Source organism: Callorhinus ursinus, unplaced genomic scaffold (assembly GCF_003265705.2).
Source record: "Callorhinus ursinus isolate GAN/ISIS: 27379988/994484 unplaced genomic scaffold, GSC_fseal_2.0 scaffold1, whole genome shotgun sequence".
Lineage (NCBI taxonomy): Eukaryota > Metazoa > Chordata > Mammalia > Carnivora > Otariidae > Callorhinus > Callorhinus ursinus.
This window is the reverse complement of record NW_027397063.1, coordinates 102,027,081-102,050,746: the sequence shown is the minus strand read 5'-3', so window position 1 is coordinate 102,050,746 and position 23,666 is coordinate 102,027,081. Positions and strand designations below refer to the sequence as shown.

General features: G+C 38.1%; 1 protein-coding gene across 3 annotated transcripts in view; it reads left to right on the top strand.

Annotated features, from left to right (window-relative positions):
- The window catches only part of MED12L (mediator complex subunit 12L), a 317,920-nt gene that overhangs the window by 287,059 nt on the left and 7,195 nt on the right, over nt 1–23,666 (top strand). For all 3 annotated transcript variants that reach the window (XM_073898549.1, XM_073898547.1, XM_073898551.1), the window contains 4 exons: nt 8,006–8,095; nt 10,154–10,383; nt 12,949–13,105; nt 15,658–15,726. In XM_073898549.1, the coding sequence (XP_073754650.1) occupies nt 8,006–8,095; nt 10,154–10,383; nt 12,949–13,105; nt 15,658–15,726 (546 nt within the window). The remainder of the gene's footprint in view (nt 1–8,005; nt 8,096–10,153; nt 10,384–12,948; nt 13,106–15,657; nt 15,727–23,666) is intronic.

The window sequence follows — 23,666 nt, the reverse complement described above, 5'->3', positions numbered from 1 at the left end:
GTATTTCATACATACAGAGAAGAATAGAAAATAGAACAAACACTAATGGACTTACTACCTAGTATCACTGAATAATAATGTTCTGCCATATTTGCTCTAGGTCATTTAAAAAATGAAGCAGTATGTCTACTCTCGTTTCCCTTCATTCCTATAAAGAGGTGATCACTATCATGAATTTAGTGTTTTTCTTTCTTATGAATGTTTTTTATACCTTTACTACATATTTTTGCAACCATAAATATAAATATACAGTATTAAGTTTGGATTTGAAACTTAATATAATGGCCTCACACATGTATTGCCTTGTTTTGCAACTTTTTATTTTGACCAATTTTGAATTATATCTACTTTGTTATATGTAGTTTTATTCATTTGTCTTAGTTGATGCTAGTCCCTTATGAATATTAGCATAATATTTGTCCATTCTCCTATTGATCATTTATTTCCATTTTTTCCTTACTGTTAACAATGCAACAGTAAGCACGTTTTTATGTTTCTTCTGCACATATGGAGAGATTTAGGTGGGGTATGTACTTGGAAGTGGAATGCTGATTTGATTTCCAAGGTGGTGCTGATTCTCATCAGTTATGTATGAATTTTTTCCTTTATTCACATCCCCACCAACCCTTGATATTGTCAGATTGTAATTTTCTCACTCAGAGCAGGTGGAACACTATTTGGACATTTTAATTTCTATTTCCCAATTACCTGTGAATTTAGCTCCTTTTATAACTTTGTTAGCTATTCAAGGTTTCCCTTTTGTAATTTCCCTGATAGTGTAATTTGAGAATAATTTTATTCGTATTTGACAATAATTTTATTCGTATTTGCTAAAGGTAGGCAGAATAGCCTTATTGAAACATACCTTGAGTTTTGACAATTACCTTTAATGCTTTCACTAAGATAGTATAATTTAAATACATCTCAATGACAAAAATGAACTTAGGAGAAAACCCCTGAACTAGTAAATATGTCCTGAGCCCTATCATTTTGTTCCTTGGATAGAAACCCATATGTCCGGGGAAGTGGGTACTTTATTTATTAATACTTGACATTTCTCTGCTATCTGAATGATGAGAAAGATGTTCATTTAATTTGCTGAAATTATAATTAGGTACCTAAAGTCTAGAAAATAATGTACACAGCTTGATTTTGGGGAGAGACGAGAGAAGGGGGGGTGTTGAGAGTGGACAACTAGTAGATAATTGTCGGATCCAAATACAAATGTGCAGATGCAGTGAATTATATACTACACCTAAAATAGAGAAAATATTTGCTTGGGAAATTCTTCCTATAATTTTTAGTCCTTAGTATAATAAAATACTTTTCCTACTAGGGTTGTTAGTCCTTTGCCTTATCGCTATCTCTCAAACTCAGCAGGAAGAAAATTTTTAACATCTCAGCCATAAATGTCACTTGGGATCCATTTATAAAAATGATCAAACAAGTGAATTATTTACCTGAGAAAGAAATTTTCCTCAAGCCTCTAGTTACCTTTTTCTAAATCAGATCTCCTGTTAGTGTGTAAACACTGGTGGCCCTGTAATGATTTGTTGTCTGTTTTGGTTGATTGAATGTGTGGTTAACCTAATGCCCAGTTTTTGTTTGCACTTAGGATGGAGCTATCTAATTCTATATCCTCCCAACATATACGACCCACTGACTTGTTCACTTAATGTCTTGTGTGTTTAATGTGACCCACATGTCCTGAGCTGTCCCGCTGACTGTAGGCTGTGAAGGACTCTGACACCCTGTTGCTCCCAGTGGAGTCCCAAAATGCCCTAGTTATAGCGAGTGTCTGATAGCCCTCCTACTTCTTCTGTGTCACCATTTAACCTCTGGGTTCTGCTCTCCCCTTATATGAATATTATCATGTATGTCCAGTCTATAGTGATGTCATTTGGTGATAATAAAGCCTAATAAAGCCTTTGTAAGGCATTGGGATTTTAAGTCTTGACTCCTGAAACACTGTTTTAAAATGAACTATTTCATAATGTATTGTGGCTACCCACATCATTAGGCTAAAAAAATCTTATCTGTATTGTCTGCCGTTTTCTTGCTGTCCCCTTTCTGTAGGACTTCTGTAACTCTGCTGTCTCCCTTCTGGAAGACTTTGACAACATAATGGTAACACCCCTGCTGTCATTCCTTTTTTCTTTTCTTTTTTTTTTTGTTTTTAAGTAGATTTTTATAGCATTACTCTTTAAACATCAGAGTAAGAAGCGGGGTATTCTTCCATAGCTGGTAACACTTAGAGTCTTCATTTCACTGTTATTCCCTTGGTTTAAGTTTGAGACTGTAACACAGAATCATGAATGCATCAACCATGTTCAATTTAATGGGATTTATTTCTGAAAGTTTTTCCCTTTGATTGCCTCATGATTTTCATCATTTATGTGTACAGTATAGAAACCAGTGGACGTTCATGGCCTGGGTTTGGGAACATAGACCAGTTCGTGCACCTTCATCTCAGTTCCAGTTTTGAACCCATCTATTCCTGAGCTCTTGCTTCCCTTTGTGGTAATTCACATCATTAGCAGAAGAACGCATGGCATGCTAATTCATAGGCTAGTGCAAGATAACGCAAACTGTGGTTATGAAACACACCCTTCTCATCACATCCCACTCACTGGCTATTCTGAAATTCTCAACAGAACTCATCATCTCTATTGTCTTTCCGGGATGGAGAAGATGTTTTTTTTGAGCATAGGTCTTGTGCATGCATGTCCTAAGACTTCAGCTCTACTGCTTTGCCTGGGCTAGCTAAGAATGCATGTTTTGCATTAAATTACTTATAGGTTTCTGTATCAGGTAGCCAACCCACAACATAAACCCAAGAAGCATTACAATAAAAAAGAGCACACATCTCAGATGTGAATGTAAGTCAACTTGTTTCACTGCCAATTTTAACGGGTAACATTTTCTGTACATTGGTGACAATGTCTGTAATTGCATATTCAAGCTTTGAAAATATTTAGGTTATTAAATACTTGTTATGTAGGCAATTTCTTTATTAGTTATTCAGCAAAGAAAAGTTTAGAGACTTCTGAAAAGAATCAGTTTTTCTTAACACTTTGTGGTGTACAGAGAGCAGGTGAGGTTTTTATTTAAAAACTTGAAGTAAACTTTATCAATTAAAAAGTATTTTGGAGATAGCTTATGCTTGCTGTTGGACATTTTGTTCAGATGATAATGTAATTTGGATAAAGTAGAATTTGAATCAATCAGTGATTTTACTTTTTTTTAAAAGGCCGAATGTTTATCAAGTATTTAAAGTCAGAAGGTTCTGTGCTTTCTGTATTCATTCAAATTAATGGAAATGTCTGTATATATATCTTTGCTGTCCTTTTCACCATTCTAATTTTCCTTTAATTTTCTCCGGTATTAAGAATGTAGCAAATGTATATACTCAACCAGTCATCTGTTCATCATTTATGAGCATGTTAAGAGTATATTGTAAAAGTTCATTATTGTGTGAGGTGTTTATTTTAGAATGAATCAGTTTGTTCCAGCCATTAATGTTACTGTTGATTGATTCCCAGCCACGTATTTTATATGAAAACATTATAAAAGAATCAAGCATAACTGGTCAGCTGGACCTCCTGTATTTATAGAATTTTCTCTGTGTCTGTTGTCTGCAATCAAAATACACCAGTATGATGTGATGACCATAATTTCTGGTTCACACCATGTGTTATTTTAGCCTCGGGCACCATTACTCAGTACCTTCCAAACTAGTAGTCACAAATAAAACCCTTTTTGCTAGATGACTCATAAAACATTACCCACTGATTTTCACTGGGGGACTTCTTCTTATCCCTAAATCAGCATTATCAGAAACAAAGTCACAAAATCCAGCTGTGGTTTTTTAGGTACAGTTTGTCTCTCTACTTGAGACACTTAAACACCATTGAAAAGTGACTAAATAGGGATTTCAAAAATTCATTGCTCATCAGCAATGAGTAAATAAAAAATCCCTAATCCTGAAATGCTGATTGTCATGCTTACTGTCAGCTAATTGGAGGCATAACCAATTCTCTTTTAGAAAAAGGTCTTCATGGGAGCCTGGGTGGCTCAGTTGGTTAAGCGACTACCTTCGGCTCAGGTCATGATCCTGGAGTCCCGGGATCGAGTCCCGCATCGGGCTCCTTGCTCAGCAGGGAGTCTGCTCCTCTCTCTGACTCCCCTCTCTCGTGTTCTCTGTCTCTATCTCATTCTCTCTCTCAAATAAATAAAGTCTTTAAAAAAAAATACTTAAAAAAAAAAAAAGAGGTCTTCACATTTTTTCAGTTGCCTGAGGGGGAGTAATTGCTAAATGAAGAGAACAAGACCCAGAAGAATGAAAATTATGTTTGAGAATAATTTATCAAGAATTTTAAACTTAATGCATTTATTTCAAATTATGCAAAAGCCCTTTGAGTCACCATCTCTTTGAGTTCAGATACTTCTCTTGTCTGACTCCAAATAAAGCAGTAAGAGAGAATTGTTCTTATAAAGGCCAGGAACATAGCACAGCTTCTTAAGGTTTTAGAAAGTGGAAGCTGAAAAAAAATGCAGTGGATTTATGTTTCTTATATAGAGGCAAGCCCAAAAGCAAAGTGTATAGACACATGTAGGAATTTGCCTCGGGTAATAATGTAGAGATGAGTCTGTGTAGTTACCAGAACTTCCCAGTTAACTGCAGCTTATTCCTTTAGCACATGTAAGTCAGGTATCTGAGCCAAGGCAGCCTGAGCAGGGCACAAACATATCTTATTTTCTCTTCGAGTGATGTGCTCAAAGTCAATGTCAGCTGGCTAGACATAAATATTTGGTTAAAAACCGGCCTCTTGAGTTATCCTTTGGCTCACATAAAAATGCGAACTTTTTTTTTCTCAAAATTTTTTTTTAAGATTTTATTTATTTGAAAGAGAGAGGCAGAGCATGAGTAGAGGGAGGAGGGTGAGGGAGAAGCAGATTCCCTCCCCGTCCCCCCGCTGAGCAGCGAGCCTGAAGTGAGGCGCAATCCCAGGACCCTGAAATCATGACCTGAGCCAAAGGCAGATGCTTAACCGATTGAGCCACCTAGATGCCCCTAAAAATATGAATTTAATGTTACCTTTGGTTGTTTCAATTAAGCAGAATAAATCAAGAAGGGGAAATTGAGCTATTTTGCAGATATTAATGCAGGTATAAATAATCATTAGAATGATAGATGCTAAAAATTAAAATTCACTAAGAACTTCTCTTATTCTTTATTCAACAAATTCAACATCAGTAATTTGTACAATTATTGATATAATGTGTTTCTAGCATTATTCTGGGGAAAACCAAAAGTGGGACATTTCAGTTCTGTGGGAGAGACTGGGGTATCTTTCATTCAAGGAAACATGATAAAGCCATGCACAGAGTACATGGCGACTACTGGCAAGCTCAGAGCATTTGATTTTCCCAGGAAGGATATTGCAGATCTGAATTATTACCTACTATGCTTATATAAATCAGGAAAAATTGGTGGTAGGAAGTAACATAGTATGTTCATAAATAAATAGTTTACCTTGAGACATAAATGACAGAGAATGCGTGAATTTTACCGTGTAAAAACTGTATGTGAGATTTCTTATCCTTTTCTCTTTTTCTTTGAAAGTTAGTATTTTACCTTACATGTTAATTTTGTGATTTTTTAAATGTAGAATAGTTTTAAATTTCTATTTCTTAAGTGTCCGTGATCTCCACTGTTACTTGCCAATAAGAGTGTTGCCCAGTAACTCAGCTGTTTCCCTTATTAGTGTTCTAGTTTACTCCACATGTAAGTCATAATTCCTTTCGTAGGGTTCTTCAATAAGCAGAGGAAGAGTGAAGAGTGGGAAAAATCTGTCTTTATGCATCTGTGTGCAGCTGTCACACACAGATCACATCTTGTTCCCCTCTTAAGACAAAGCAGGGTGTGGGAATTGTAAACTACTTATGGATCTCAAGATTTTAACTCACATATAAATAATTCATTTTTTTTCCCTTTCTGTAAAAAGGATAATGTGCAAATATTTCTCCCCACAAAAAAGCAAAAGAGTGTATTTCAGAGACCTTGTAGGGCACTGTCAGGGAGCCCAGATTCTCGAGGAGTGGCATTTAACCATGTGGTTGATCTAATGACTCCTTGGCAGTGTTTGGAAGATCAAAAGCCTTTCAGATACTCTCGGGGGAAGAGTTGTTGGTCCCGGGTGGCCATGCTGCCATGGAATGAGTTCTCATAGAAAGAGTTGAGGTTATTTTCCTTAGACCCAAGTAAATACAGACATAACTGCACTTAGATTAATCAGCAAAAAGCTGAGGGTATCTTTATGGTCCCCCTATTCTGGGAATTTAGATTCTTGTTGAAGCTATTATATGCAGTCTCAGAAACTTGCATTTGGCCCATGGATGGATGGATAGTCACCTTAGGAAATGCCCTCAAGTGATTTTTATATGAGGATCAGAGAAAGAATTTTACCGTAGGATGTATACATTTGGTTTCAATATTTCAGTAACAAGCCTTAATAGAGACTCTCTCCCTGTTTTTGTTTTTGTTTTAAGATTTTATTTGTTTGACAGAGATACAGCGAGAGAGGGAACACAAGCAGGGGGAGTGGGAGAGGGAGAAGCAGGCTTCCCACTGAGCAGGGAGCCATGCGGGGCTTGATCCCAGGACCCTGGGATCATGACCTGAGCCGAGGGCAGATGCCTAACGACTGAGCCACCCAGGCGTCCCTCTTTTTCTGTTTTTTATTAGAGTGAGTTGTAGAGGCTCTTTGTCACTAAAGGATAAGTACCAAATGAAGATTTCAATATTTCCATTTTTAATATCACATATGGAGACATCTTGTCATAATGGCAAGAGTCCTGACTGAGTTCAGATAATGGTTCTGCTAGGTCTAGCTTGGTGAGCTTGCTAAGCTGCTTAAGCTTGTTGAACCTGGCTTTTTCTCTGAAGAAAATAAGTGAGGATGATCCTCCCTTTCTGCAGAGTTCCTGTGAGAAAATGGGAGTAAAAATATGAAGTCCAGTCTCTGGTGTAGACTAGATGTTTAATAATTGTTGGTGTTTGCTCTCTAAATGTTTAGTTTTCTCTCTGTTAGAAGAGTTTACGCTACTTTCCAAGCACATTAAATGGTTTTATATAAGTATAATTTAACAGTTTTGAAAAATGGGGATATCTGTTCAATAAAACAATAGTAAAATATTTTGAAATAAACCCCATTCTTTATAACTAGTAAGTCCTGTAAAAACCTAGGGATGGTTGGAATCTAGAGCTCTTTTTGTGATGATTATTGCAAGCTTCCATGAAATAACTTCTGACACCGTAACATAAAACCCATACAGCTGCTCTTATAAATATGTTTATTTTTCAAAGGGCAACACATGTATTAAGTTAAGACTGGTAAGCAGAATTTAATTGGCTTTATATTATAGTTCATTAGAATGATATTTGCTATTGATGTATTATGAATTTTTATTGATTATATTCTAGTTGATGTTTAGTCATAGGAGATACTAAATTCATCTCTTGACTACATGGTTAAATAGATAATTTTTAGGTTACTATGAAGAAACTTCATTAAAAAAGTCATGAAATTTGTATGTGGCATTTCTTTGTACTACATGTTCTCTTTCTTTTATGGGCACAGAATGGTACATCTCTGTGGTTTCAGATTTCACACTCGAGGCTCATGAGTTTCAGTCTAGAGGGGCATTTATATCCTGGGCTGTACAGGAAGGCTGTCTCAGAGCCTCTCTGATAAGTAGACCATCAGATTATTTTGGCTTGTTACTGTTGGAAACCTCTATAGTCTTTGAAAAAAATAAGTTTAATAGTCTCTACACACATAGAAAATTAATGAGAAGTTATATTTAATGCAGTTTGGGAATCTCCAAGTTGTATAATCATCTAATAAGATTTGGTGTCATGGGTTATCGGGGTTATTAGCCAGGAGTACAAATCAAGTTCTTGCTGTTATGATCAAGAGTCCACCTGGACTTTGTTTTCCAGGGCCCACCAGGGGACCAGGCTGCTCTCTTTGCTGCACACGCTCGGCCCTCCCCTCAGCTCCCCCAGTATCCAGGGCTGCAGCAAGCACAGGTATCTGCATTTGCTTTGTAGATGCTGCTGGGAGTTTTACTCTTCTGTATTTGAAGTGGGAAACCAAGGAAATAGGATATCAGCTCTTTATGGGGTCTAGAACATAGTACTTCTGCTTATAGATTGTAATTGACATCTCAAAAAAAGCATTACCATTGACCAACAAGCCTTCGGATTGACTGATTTTTTAAAGAGCATAAAATATTTCAGAACGTTCTGGAGTTGAAAATATAAATAACCTCTCTACTTATAATGAGTAGATGTTGAAATGCTTCACAGTCCCAGAGTGCTTGTTGTATGTTATAATGAATAACAATGTAATTCATGATTGAATTTATCATATTAAAAGATAGGTTTGCAGGGCGCCTGGGTGGCTCAGTTGGTTAAGCGACTGCCTTCGGCTCAGGTCATGATCCTGGAGTCCCGGGATCGAGTCCCACATCGGGCTCCCTGCTCGGCGGGGAGTCTGCTTCTCCCTCTGACCCCCTTCCCCCTCATGCTTTCTGTCTCTCATTCTCTCTCTGAAATAAATAAATAAAATCTTTAAAAAAAAAAAAAGATAGGTTTGCAGAGGAATCATGGTAGAATAAGAAGGTAATTGACCTTGGAATCAGACCATGGTGCAATTCCTGGCAACTTACTAGCTGTGTAATATTGTGCAAGTTATTCCGTGTCTTGGTTTCCTTCAAAATAGAGATGAGCATGTGAGGATTTAAGACAACCTGTGGAACCAGCATAGCACCAGATTCATGGTAGCCACTCCGCAAATGATAGACTTGCCTCAATATAAGGCATCTCCTGGGCTATTTTTCCTAATAATTTTGTGGTTTTTGCATCTGTATACTTTTACTCTGTCCCCCTCACAATTAGGAGCCCGGGGATGTTGGCAAGACTGTCAGTGGGGCTAACAGTTCACACTGTGCCCACAGCTAAAAGGCGATCTGAGGTTGGTTCTCATGGGCACTGAGCCCCACAGCTGGATCCATGCATGCTGCTCGCTGGAAGTTTATTATGCGTCACTCTGTCTTCCAAGTCAGAGCCGTTAGTCTACCTTAGAGTGTGGTTCTTTGAGGACTGAAGAGCAGGCCTCTTCTATTTCAATCAGCATTCCATTCTATAACTTGCAGATAGTCACCCAGCAGAACCTCAGGTTTTTCATTTACATTAGGTGTCAAGATTTAGGGGAACAGGCACTCATATACTAATATTAAATATTCAGAGTATTGGTAGAGTGCTGGAAAGGGCTATAGTCCAACCAGGACTAGAGGATATCAAATAGTCTCCAAATACACTCGTACTATGGGGTTAAGGTATTGTTTTTTTGGTTTTTGGTTTTTGGTAACTGGTTAATTACTACAGGCAAATTCATCAGATCCAAGGTGTAGGTATAGTTATATATCAGGAAAGTGTACTCCAGCATTTTAATTTACATTGGATATAGGTAGCTTTTCTTTGTAATTTTGGAAATGACATTAATGGTGCTTGGGATCTGTTGAACATTGATGTCGTCTGTGCACTTAAGGTATGAATGCTTGCCTGATTATTTCTATACAGAAACATGTCTTTCCTTCCTCAAAATAAGCAACTGATTCTAAAACTGATCTTTTAACCAAATGAGGATTCATGTTTTGTTTTTTAAGATTTATTTATCAGAGAGAGAGAGCTTGAGTGGGAGGGGCAGAAGGAGGAGGAGAGAGAATCCCAGGCAGACTCCATGATGAGCAGGAAGCCCGACACAGGGCTCCATCTCATGACCTGAGATCATGACTTGAGCCGAAACCAAGAGTCGGACACTCAACCGACCGCGCCACCCAGGCGCCCCTCGATTTTTTTTTTTAATTGAAATTTCTGATGATTCATGATCCAACCAGTTCGTTCTGTAGCTTTCTTGCTACCCTCTTACCTCCAGAGTTGTCCTCCTCATATGTTGAGTTATAAGAACCTTTGAGAACAGTGACTTTCAGGGAACTCCTCCCAGGTTTGTTTTTGCACCATATAGCTTAGTGATAGCAAAGTTGGTGGTAAATTAAAACATTGACTTCTTGTGCCCACCTGCAGACCATGCCCCAGGGCTATACGATGTACGGAACGCAGATGCCTCTGCAGCAGACCCCACAGCAGCAGGCGGGCGGCGTGGTCCTGTCTCCCAGCTATAACTCCAGAACTTATCCGGCTGCACATTCCAGCCCAGCGCTAATGGAAAGACTCAGACAGATGCAGCAGCCGCCTAGTGGCTATGTTCAGCAGCAGGCATCACCATATCTGCAGTCCTTGACTGGCTCTCAGAGGTGATACATGTGGAAATGATGATTACAATAGTAGACACTCAAATTCCTGACTTTGTTATACATTGTCTAGGGCATGGTGCTTTATAATTGTTTTTATGAGCTTGCATATTTGCATATAATTTGCATTCTGTCATCTCATTTTTAGTAGCATCCAGATAGAGGATTATTTCATTCAAGGCCCGTGTAAACTCACATCTGCCATAGTATGGGTGTAATGTTTTAGATGATGCCAGTATGTTAGCTGCAGTGTTTTCCGCTCTTTTAAAAAGATTTTTGGCTAAAAATATCTTAAAGTGCTGATTATTGTTAGCAGTGCCTTACTAGAATATATTGGTTGGAGCCATAAAGTCTGTGATCGATTAATGCTCATTGTGCATGGTGCCCATAAGAGTTTTGTTATATTTTAGTTTCCACCTTTTCTGCTTCAGGTATGATTGGCACAGAGGATCATGAAAGATTCTCTCTCAGTTCTTGCTATAATTGAATCCCAGAGACATAGTGCATGGTGACCACCAGCCATGTGTGGCTATTTAAATTAAGACTAAAGTTAAATTAAAAGTTTAGTTTCTCAGTCACACTAGTCACATTTTAAGTGTTTGATAGCCACATGCAGCCAAGCAGAGCAAACTTTGAAGGTGTGGGACCTGTGCAGTCACACAGTGCACTGTGTTTAGAAGGATCCCATGCTTAATGTAATGGTCTACTGTCACCATCTTGAAAATCCTACTAGTTTTTGATCAAGGAGCCTTGTGTTTTTGTTTCACACTGAGACCCAGAAATTATGTCACTGGTCCTGGAGACCAGTAGCTATCTTATTGGACAGCACAACTGTAGAACATTTTAGGCTTTGTGGAAACTTCTGTTGGATAGCATTGGTCTAGAAGAATTAAGTTTCATGCAAAACTTTATATTATAGTAGGACAGTAGTTTAGCTTCCATGTGTTACAATCAGTTGCTGTATGTCAACACACAGTTGTTACAGCTTGGAAAGTTGGCACGGTTGATGGTAACATATTTGGGAAAATAAATAAGATCGGAAAAAAATGCATTGTATTTATTATTCTAATAAGTGGCAGCAAAGCATATTGCCTATGAACTTGAACTTCAGAGCTCAACAGTTGTGGGTTTCAATCCCACCTGTGCTCTTTACTGACTGAATAACTTTGGGAAGTTACTTCGCTAGCTCTCTGTTGTCTCATTCTTAAAATAGAGATAACAAAATGCAATTCAAAACCACTTGAGGTATCACTTCTCATCAGTCAGAATGGCAAGTGTCAAAAAGACAAGAAATAACAGGTGTTGGCAAGGATGTGGAGAAAAAAGGAATGCTTGTGGCCTGATGGTGGTGATGTGAATTGGTGCAGCTGCTATGGAAAACAGTATGGAGTTTCCTCAAAGAATAAAAAATAGAATTGCCATATGATCCAGTAATTCCACAGCTGGGTATTTACCCAGAGAATACAAAAACACTAATTTAAAGGGATACATGCACCCCTATGTTTATTGCAGCATTATTTACAATAGCCAAGCTATGGAGGCAGCCCAGGCGCCCATCAATAGATGAATGGATAAAGAGGATGTCATGTATATATAGAACAGACTATTACTCAGCCATAAAAAGGATAAGTTTTTGCCATTCATGACAACATAGAGCTAGAAAGTATAATGCTAGTTGAAGTAAGTCAGTCAGAGAAAGATACCATAAGATTTCACTGATATGTCCAATCTAAGAAACAAAACAGTGAATAAACAAACAAAAAATAGAAAGAGACCAGTGTACATACAGAGAATGAACTGGTGGTTTCCAGAGGGAAAAGGGCAGAGAGATGGGCAAAATAAGTGAAGGGGATTACAAGGTACAGATTTCTAGTTATATAATAAGTAAGTTAAGGGAATGAAAAGTACAGCATAGGGAATATAGTCAATACTATTGTAATAACTGTATGGTGACAAGTGATAACTACACTTATCGTGGTGAGCATTTCATAATGTTTAGAATTGTTGAATCTTAACCACTCACTGTTTAACTGAGAGCCATCCAACTTGAATGCAAAATTTCTTATATGTGTTTGAAAATAAAACAAAACCAAAATTGAGGTGTTCCTCATTTCCAAATCACTGTCCCAAATACAAGTGTCAACTATCTTTCAATTAAAAGTTTTAAATAAATAAAATGGGGATAATAAAACTGCTGACCTCAAAGGCTTGCTTTGGGAGTAATGAAATAATACATTTCAGACTCATTACCACTGTGCCTTCTCCAGAGTAAATGCTCAAATAATGTCACTTCTTATTAAAAACAATTAAAATATTTTGAAGAAGTAATTTAAACACGATTGCAATATTATCTTAAGTAGGGAGCATGCTTGTTGTCCTTTGTCCAGTGACTCCATCTCTCCGTGGAAATCTAGATTATCTTAGTCACTGGTCTCTATTGCATGTGAATTGTACAGTTGAATACTGAACACAGTCGTTTCTTTGTGAACGTACGTAATGTGCCACTGGCACTGACTGAAAATATGGCAGTTTGCCTGGGTGTGAAACCAAGTTGTATTTTTTTACCAGACTGAATCATCAGTCCCTTCAGCAGAGCCCTTTGGTAGGTGGAGGAATCGATGCGGTGCTGACTTCCACACATCCAAGCCTTCCCTCGGTACCCCTGCCTCAGGACCCGATGAGACCCAGGCAGCCACAGGTTCGACAGCAGCAGAGGCTCCTCCAGGTCCGTGGCTGGGGGTGAAGCAATGCATGAGGGGTTCTCAGCAGTCCTGATGAAATAAGAACCACTCTAAAGAGCCTTTAATTACCAAGTTCCAAGGAACCCTGTGTAGTTGAGCCTAGGAGCTCAACTGGTGTCATTTAGTTCCAACTTGGCCAGCGTCTTCCTTTCTCTGTGCTTTTGCCAGGTTATGGGCAGGAGGGTGCATTTTGCAGAATGGCCTTCTCCTTTTACAGAGGTTCAGGAGAGGGTAACTGGCTGCCTATATCTTAATAGTGTGAGTGTCAGCTCACCCACTCGCTGTTTAACTACAGGCCATGCAATTTGAATGCAAAATTTCTTCTGTGTGTTTGAAAACAAACAAAACCAAAATTGAGCTGTCCACAGCTTTCATCAGATTCCCAGAGGGGTCTGTCCGTAATCCAAAAAATTATCTCTGATGCTTCTGTTCTGATTTAAGCTCTGAAGTTGGAGTGACGTAGGTGGGATATTTCATATTGTCTCTGGTAAAATCCAGAGAGCTATCCTTCATTTATTTGATGTAAATATTTAAGTACCTTAGATAAAGCGTTCCTCCTCTTGACACATTCATGCTTCTAACTTACTCATTTAGGAAACATAAACTATTTATGTTTACCTTTCCATTTATCTTCATTCTTAACAAGTTTGTCCTTTGTTAACTAGATTGGATATTGTCTGATGAGTCTGCACAGTGGACTCTTTATCAGTAATTTACCTTGAGATGCACTGTCATTTTATGTGTTACTAAGAAAGAAATAAAACACCAACAAAAATGGGGAGTCTAGTAGAACTGGGGTAACCAAAGCTATACTCTTGGAATGAGTTCAATAAAACTGTCGTGCAGAAAGGAACAATAAAGTAACATGCATATCTCAACCTTGACCCTGGTTGGAGGGAAGAAAAAATGCCTCCCCTGAGAATTTGAACCACAACTTCCAAGAGCATTTGAGGTCTAAATTCAGTGTGATCCAAAAAATTTCTAGTTGACAGTACCCCCAGGTGATAGGCAGAAGCCAACACAAATCCTCCAGAAAAATGGGTTTTACAATTATAAAATGTCATTAGTTGTAAGATGCTATTAAGTTGCAACTCAATTTGTAGTAAGAGTTCAGTAAGAAAATATAAGTAAAGCACTCATTTGGTAATATTAAGAATAGCTGTAGGGATATTTTCATAAATAATTTTGTCTCAGGTTCTGAAGATACATGTCAGAACTTAATAGAACTGATATTTATATTTCCTTCTGTTTTAAATTTCTCATTTCCTAATCACAAAGTTACTACATCATTTACTACTTCCTGTCTTACATTGCTTTGCAAGGCTGCGAATTTTGAAAGTGTTTTTTTATTGGTTAATATGTACTTTTTTATCCCAAGTAGCCTAATATGCCCTTCTGGTAATTTTTTCATTACTACAAATTCTCTGGAGATAAAGAAAAGGGATTTGCTTCTGCCTCAGGATTATACTTTTTTCTTGGTGACTGACTACCTCCATAAAGGAACAAATTGGTAATTATGAGGTTGGTTGGATTTTTCTTGAAAGAATTCACAGAGAGCCAAATGGAGAATTGACTTTATATTGCAGTCATTATAGTTCTGGTCCCACTTGCATTGTCTCAGTTGGGAGTGACCCTGCCCAGACCTCCTGCTAGGATTCCATATCCATGAGTGTTGGCACTTAGTGGGAAATACCACCTGGTAATAGCTATTTATTACCTTGCCCTAAAGAAGACAAATAATTTGGGGGATAGTATGCAAACCAAGTTGGAAATGCAAAGGATGAAAAGAAGTCCAGCACTGTCATCATCAAGATGAAGTGCCTGGGTAGAGGACACATTGAAGGTCACTGAGACAAACCACCTATTAATATTTTCCTCTCCTCTGTGTACCACATGGTGGATGAGTAATGTGTGTTTCTTCTGTGACTTGGAAGTGTTTTCTAAGGGCTCTTTATTTACACCAACTCAATCACTGACATAATTTGTTTTTATGCTGGTATTTTTTGCCAGAACTTCCCACATAAACATCTTCCTTTTAAAAAAATATTCTAATCTTCAAGAATTACTTCTCTTCTTTTTCCTGTTTTTTTCTTCCTTTAAGAAGTCTGCATTTTTCTTTAAAAAAAAATTAATCTTCACAAGTTCCTCCAGATGTCATAGGGACTAAAACGGTAATTACTTAGTAGTCCTTTTCCAACCCGCTGGTATAACATAGGATAAAGTATGTGCAGGAGCAGATAACATGAAAGGTGTTAACACAGTTAAGTATAAAGGATGTCCCTGGACAGCAGAGGGCAGTATAGACAGTGAACACGGCGATGACGGAAGGAAGAGCTCCTTGGGGTTGTCCCAAGAAGCCTACAAAAAGAACAGATTTAGGTCTTGTCCTTAAAAGGTGAATGTTTGTCAAGACAGTGATGCAGGAGGGAGGTGTATATCATTTTCACTGCAACAACTTAATTAGATAAAAGGTATATAGGGGGAGGAGATTGGAATATATTCCCCTCTCTAAGTGTCTAATCCTTTTTCTTTCCAGATGCAGCAACCCCCCCAGCCCCAGAGTCAGACCCTTGGTCTCCAAGCGATGCAGCCCCAACAGCCTTTGGTAAGGAACCTGGTGTTTGGAACCAAATATGTGGGGTTCTTTTTTAAAGGCAGGTTGCATTTTTTCATCCCATAAGATTATTAAGAATTAAAATAGCTTAAATGTACACTCGTAGATTTTCCCTAGAGTTTTTATCAGAGTAGTATATTTGTTTTCACAGAAAGTTATAAATAAATATTGGGGTTCAGTAAGTTATACCATTTTCCTCTTCAAATTTTTTCAGACTTTTCCATGGACTAAAAAATTTTATTGAGACACTGTTTTTTTTTTAAACAATGTTAAAATGATAATTTACCATATCTATTTGAGTTTTTACTATACTTTCAAAAGAGCATGAGTGTGCTTTCTAAAATATTATCTTTACCGATATAAAAGAAACTCTGATTTTAGCCAGTTATTTTCTGTAAGAACTTTCATATAATTCGTAATCATGTAATTAACTTCTTTAGCTTTGTAAGTCAGATTTTGAAAATGTGCATAGCATCAGTGTTTTCTGAACCGCAGTAATTTACAACATCCTTTACTTTTCCAAGTGCCATATCCCTGCTTTATTATTTACTTAAGTATTTTTCTTTAAATTGCCTCTTTTTCTATTTACTGAAGTAAGTATATTCTAAAAAGAATTTCTATTAGCTGCCATCAGTGGTCACATCACCTACATATTAGAAATATCTGTAAAAATAAATACTTACACTGAAGGTAACTGAACGACATGAGTTGTGTGAATGAATACTACCTAACATGAGCTGGCTTACTGCACTTTGGGAAACCCTGGTATAGACTATCTTCAGGACAGGAGTAGAAAGATGGATGGTTTCACAACTTTTGCAGTAAAGAAAAAACAACAGAGCCAGGGCTCTGGTATATCAGGAGAGATCAGATCAGTAGAGCTAGGTGATAAAGGACAGGTCATGCCCAGATAGACCGATAATGGAGCATCAGCAAATGAAATAGGGTATCTTGGTGCCGAGGCTTGTAAAATGCACCAAGATACCCTTTTACAAGCCTCTGCTTGTAAAATGGGTTGGTCCCCGTTATTACGGAAATTCTTCTTTATTATGAATCTAGTTTTGATAGCTCCATTTTTTTTTTTTTGTATCTGTGACATTTATTGTAATCCATCTTAAAAATCCTTTCTCAAGTAGAGGCAGTGTATAAACGTTCACATACAGCCTACACGCTTCATCATCAGGGGTATATTAGCAGGGATTGATTGACTTACAAATGTTGTGTCAGAGATTCCTTGGGATGGGATACTGCTACTTTACCCTAGCATCTCACCCAAGAACAAGATATAACTGTTTATTTTGAAGTAATTTCAAACTAACAGAAGAATTAATAATACAATTACCATAAATCCTCTTCCCAGATTTACTAATAACATTTTGTCACATTTGCTTTATTATTCTTTCTACACACACACACATGCACACACTCTTTTCCCCCCGATCTGTAGCAGACTCATGCCTCTTATATCAGTACTATTTTAGTTGATTTATAATGTAGCATGTAAGAAGTACATAAAATACCAAATGCGTTACATTTTTTTCTTAGAGAATCGTGCTATATAAACGCAGATGGATATTGGTATCAAGTGCCCGAAATGTAGTAGTTCTTTTGAGTAGGGTAAAAAAAAAAAAAATAAACATTTGATTATATCACAGGTTAAACTTATAGGGCTGGGGTGGAAATTGTCTTTAAACTTCTTAATTATAATTCTTAATTATAAACTTCTTAATGATAATTTGAAGCAGAGGGTCAACTTTTGCAGAGTTGAGAAGAGACTCTAGCCCCAGTTCCACTAGAATGAAAGCATATCTAATATAAGGGAATTTAATATCTTTCTATTCATCTAAAAGTTTCGTGAATATTTAACATATTTATTATGTATAAAGAATATATATCAGATTTATTCATTTTTGACCTCTAAGACAGTTTTGAAGTTTTTAATGTCATCGGTTGTATTTTACTCACTAACTTAAAATACATCCTCGGGATTGAGCAGGTTAGTCAAAACATGGCCCATGATTTTTTCCTACTGTGTTCATAGTAAAGTAATTTCAGAGAAACAACTTCATTACAACAGTCTTAATGGATAATAAAATCCACAGTGGGCTTTCTCTAGCCCTTTTTTTCCCCTTTTGAGCTGAAGCCTTTTTTAAAAAGCTATTTTGGAAGCATAATTCTTATATTTAGAACACTATATTGTAATCTAGACAGCAGTTATTTTTACAAAGACAGAAATATTGTGTATGTCATAGTCTTAGGATAGGCTAGGAAATTTAAAATATCACTTGGACAGATTTCAGAATTAGAAGTTAAAGGGATCAGTGATCTTGGAGTTTTAAATTATGTAATTCTTTTTTCAGCACACTTTTATTCAGCATACTTATATATACTTTTAAGTTTATTAACATAGTCTACATGTTCGTAATTTTATATAGCTGTAAAGTCAGTCAGCTGTATTCCTCTGCTCTTACTTGCCTAACACCCCACCTACTGCTGCTGAACATTGGTATTGTTTCCAGTTTCACAAATAATACTGCTAGGGATATTTTGATATATATTCTGTTTCTCTTTTTTTTGTTTTTGTTTTTGTTTTCTTACAATAAAAGAAAATAGAAGCATAAGAATAATGTTATCTCTAAATGTATATCTTCAGAACAGTAGCAGGAAGCCTTAGCAATACTAAGAAGAAAATTGTATTTCTTATAATTTCTTAAAATGTGATATTGTTTCTTTGCTGGAAACTGAGCAGTAAGCTGGCTGTGGAGGAGAAGTCCGCTCTGAATCATTTGGAGTTCTGATTCATGCAGTCTCAGGGGAGAAGTGGTATTAGTCACACAGCCACCACCCTCCCTGTGACTTGCCCTACGGCTGTCGGGTGACATCCAGCAGTCAGTTCAGCTACTGTTTATTTGTTCTGTACAGTAGAGGCTGGCACTGGGCCAGAGGTTATGAGCACACTAATGAAGCGCCCAGCATGCTCCCTGCCCCCAGACAGCTTAGAATCCCAGGAAACCACTGAACAGCTCGGCATGTGGGAAGCAGGAGAAGAGAAGCTAGGGCTCCTGTAACACAGCATCACAAACTGGTGGGGCTTCACCAGCAGAAATATGTTATCTCACAGTTCTGGAGGCTGGGAGTCCAAGCTCAAGGAGTTGGCAGAGTTGGTTCCTTCCAGGGGCACAAGGGGAGAAATCTCCAAGCCACTCCCTGTGGCTTCTTAGGATGTCTGGTGATGTTTGCCTTTCCTTGGCTCATGGAAACAAACATGATCTGTACCTTCATTCTCTCATGATATTCTCACTGTTACGTGTGTTTGTGTCCATCTTTCCCTTCTTTATAAGGACACCCATCACACTGGATCAGGTCTGATGCTAAACTTGATCACCTCCGTAAAGACCCTCTCTCCAAATAAGGTCACATTCTGAGGTACTGGGGTTGGGATGCCAGCAAAGCTTTTCGGGACAACATAATTCAACCTGGAACAGAGGTCAGGAAGGGTATGAGAAGCTCAGGAAGCCTTGTGGGAGGAGGTTGAATGCAGCAGACCCGGAAAGACCTTGGGATTTGTTGAGTGCTCTTTGCCCCCTCCTTGACAGCAACAGCGGGTCCATGTGGCACAATGATTATTAACAGCCACATGGGCAGGTTGGTCCCTGCTGTAAAAAGTGAACCTACGATTCAAAACTAACTTAGAACAGAAATTGGTGCTTTTTCCAAAAGCATCTTCAGAAAGCAGAGCTTTTCTGTGAAAAAGGGGAAGAAAGTGTTAAAGGCCCATGCATACAAATTAAATGGGTCAGCTTAATATCAATGCCTGTGTTTTCATTTGCTTACTTGTCTTTGGTGAAAGAGCAACAGGAAAGAAAGACGAGGCATCCTTGCTGGAAAATTGTATTTGGCCTTTCTAGTTCTGACCTAAATTATACTTCTTGACTTGAAAAATACCTTTAAATAAGTTTTTGAGTTGTAACGATTAACTCTTAACTGAATATGTTAACAGGCTGTGATCTTTTCTTTAAGGCTGCTTTTAGCTTTTAAGAAAATAAAGTTTACATCAGATTGCTGTGTCATTTCTTTTTATCTTAAACTCAGGGTGTCCTAGCTGGGTGACCTGGAAAAGATGCTAACAGGAAGCTTTAAAAAGCTGGCTTTTTAAATTATTTGATCCTTGTGTTAGTATCACATTATATTGAATATAATGCCTTATAAAAATATGCATAATGGAAGCAGTAGTTACTTAAATGATTGCATTAATTTGTAGCCAAAGATCATGTGTGAAATTGCTATATAATCTTCAAAAAAATTCATACGTTCCATTCAGAGAAATTGAGAAAATTTTCCAGTGCCTCTAGAATTCAGAATTAGCCAGATAGTATTTTCCTTTTCAAATGGAAAAAATTAGTTCAGAGAAATTTACTGAGCTTTGTCACCGTCCTCTGCATGAATTTGGATTTTAATTTTTTTTTCTTTTTGAAGGGAAAGGAGAAGTAATTTATAGATGGAGAAGATAGGGAAGACATATGTGGGAGATTTCTGGTAACAGGATAGATAAATTTGATTTTTTCCTTCCCTCTAAAAAAACTATGTAGAGATTTTTAAAAAATGGCTGCATGCAAGTTACTAGTGAAACTGCAAATAAATGTGCGCCAAATCCTCTGAAATCTATTGGTGCCAGTCCTTCCTAAGTGTTCCGTCTTGCCAGCATCTAAGCATGTGTACTTCTGTCCAGCGCTCGGTGGAGGGGCCCCCGCAGTACTGCAGTCCTTGTACTGGAGCTGGTACTGATGAAAGGTTTTATTCTGACCAGCAGAGGAGCCCATAACTCTCTGCACTCTCTCAGTTGGCAGCGCAGGTTTCGAATAAATGTTGCCTTGGTGCTTTGTCCTTTGCTCACCAATACTGCAGTCACAGTTTTAGGACACAGCTGTCAGGAGGCAGGAACTGTGCTTTACTCACTTTGGTGTTCCCAGAACCCCAAAATGTGCCTGGATTTGGTTAACTGTTGTTGAATAACTTGTTTGTTGAATGTCCGAGCAACGAAGGAACAAAAGCCCCACACAGTGATCCATAAGTTAAAGGAAAAAGACAGTTCAGAAGGCAAGAGGTTGAAACCAGATTTGAGGCAGTGTGAAGGCCCACCACTAACTCTTCAGCCCTGCTCTTGCTTAGGACGGTCAGTGTCTGCTTCTGCTGCAGAGAAGGGCCTGAAGAAGCCAGCTTTTCTGAGACAGAAATGATTCAGTGGCATTTATTTAAATAGAAATGATTGGTTTAGAGATGCATTTTGCCTAAGTAATGAGTGAGCAGGAACATTAATATTCTTGACTAAGCATGTATTGTCAAAATAGGGATTTAGGGATTAGTCGAAATACATCCTAATAAAATTTTAAATTATTGTTTTGAGTTCGGCAGAGAATGTGTTTAATGGAGAGTAGCTCTGCCCTGTGGGCTAGTTGGCTGTACCTGACAGACATTGTTGAGCTCTGTGCTTTGTCTCCTGGTTGCAGCAGGAGCATGGCACACAGTTCCTGTCCCCGAGAAGAGCAAAATCCAGAATACTAGGGAGAGAAGCACTTGTCACATTACACCACATTTGATAATAAAGGCATCTCCACAGGATACAGGAGCAGTGGTTTGCTCTTCACATTCCTAAGGGAGTAGGTAAGCACTTGAGCTGATCTTTGAAGAACAGGCAGATTTTTAGGAGCGTGTAGGGGTAAGATGAAGGGGGAAGGAAGGTTTTCTAGGAGGAGGGATTAACATTTGGAGAGACACAGAGGTGAGCAGAACTATGAACATCTCCTGTATGGATAGTCCAGGAAAATCTTTCCTTTTTATTTATCAGATTTAAGCAGGAAAGGTTAAACACACAGAGAGTGTGGTTTTTAGATTTATTTTACTTCTGGATAGCCTCAGTTGTCCCATGTATTGACCTGTTGTGGTAAGTTAAAAGTTCCAGCTCCCAACATGGGGAAGATTCTGAAATCTAGCCAAGCATCAGGCCACTTAGGGGAACCATTTGAAAATACAGATTTCTAGCACATTTGGCCCAGAAATTTTAACTCAGGAAGTCTGGGGAAGAGCTTAAGAGGATGACTCTTTAAATTTCTCCTGATGGCTTTATGCTGCTTCAGCCAGTTTTGTGCAAGAGCTCAGTGACTTGGTTTGAAATGCTCCCCAGTGAGGGTTCTGTGGAGAGCTGGTGGCACGCTCTCTTTCTCTGGCCTCAGGTGCTCCAGGGCCCAGGAAAGCTGTAAGCTGGGTCTCTTGCTTGCTGACATTCACACACAGGTGGAAGCAAGTTAAATTTTGCATCAGAGTGGCCTTGAGAGAAACAGATGCAGGAAAAACACTACAGCTGAGGAGACTATGGACTGCAGCTGTATCCCACCACTTCCTTGGGGGGAGGGGGGGAGGGGGAGGTGTGCTGAACGAAACTGGTCTCAGTTTTTGGCCTTGGAACCACTTCTCATTCAAAAATTACTGTGGACCCAAAGAGCGTTTGTGTGTCTATTAATATTTATTGTATTAGAAATTAAAATAAATATTACCAGTATTTACTAATACCTTTAAAATTCTCATTAGATATTAACCAGAAATAACACTTTTATGAATAATGAATGAATATAAGAATATTTTTCAAAATAAAAAATTAGACGAATGACATTGTTTACATTTTTGAAAATTTATTGTCTGAATAAATCGAAGACTTTGTTACAATATCACATGTTATATAGCTTCTAAAAAACTGCATTGTATACTCCTGAGACAAGGAGAGCAAGAACAACCAGTGCCTTAGTATTATTATGAAAACAGTTTTGATTTTGTAGATCCCCCAAATACTCTTGGGGTCCCCTGGAGGATATGATATCTCTGAAGGCCATCCAGCGGAGCACCCACTACCTGCCAACATGTGTGCATGCGTACTCACACACCCACATGCACACGAGCTTCCTATGAATTAGTTACTGCCAAGGCTCCTCAGGTTACTCTGATGTGATCACTACCATATTTCATTCTGTGAATTACTCTATTTGGAGCAGATTTTAAATGAACATAAAAGAAGACAGGTAAGTATCTGTTGAATGAATAAATGTTAAATATTTATGCATGTGTACCTCAGTATGTTAATAAAATGGTAAGATTAGACATCAGGCACCTCAGTGGCTCAGTCAGTTAAGCATCTGCCTTTGGCTCGGGTCATGATCTCAGGGTCCTGGGATCCAGCCCCACACTGGGCTCCCTGCTCATTGGGGAGTCTGCTTCTCCCTCTCCCTCTGCCATTCCCCCTGTTTGTGCGCGCGCTCTCTCTCTCTAATAAATAAAGTCTTTAATAAAAGATCAGACACTCTTGCAGCCCACCGTTTAGAATCTGTGATTATTTCCAAGTAAATTAATATTTGGAAGCTAATATTCCCAATTAAAGGTAGCACTGGATTGCGGTTAAGGCAGGAAGTTCCAAATCCAGGAATCTCTGTCTGAATCCCTGCCCCATTACTTACAGGGATCATGGGCAAGTGACTAAACACCTTGGAGTCTCAGTTCCCTCAGCTGTAAAATGAGAATAATGGTAGTAAAGGTCCACAGTCCCTTATATTCATTTCTAAAATCCAAACTGAATTTTGACATTTTATTTTGAAATGGAAATTTTATTGGTAACTCATTGAACCCCAAAGGCTGACCTGAACCCATTTGGTTGCAAAAGCTGACCTGAACAAACCCCCATCTTTCTGCATTTATTCTGCCTGATAGGACTCGTTGTATATTTTGCGGCAGAAATTTAGTGTTTGATTATGTTGTACGGCCCTAGGCCTTGGTCTGTATATTATGGAATTGTCATAATAAATTGTATATGGATAAAGGATTGAGAATAGGTATTACCTAGTCAAGTTTAAATGGGCGAATGTATACATACAATGTCTAGAACACTG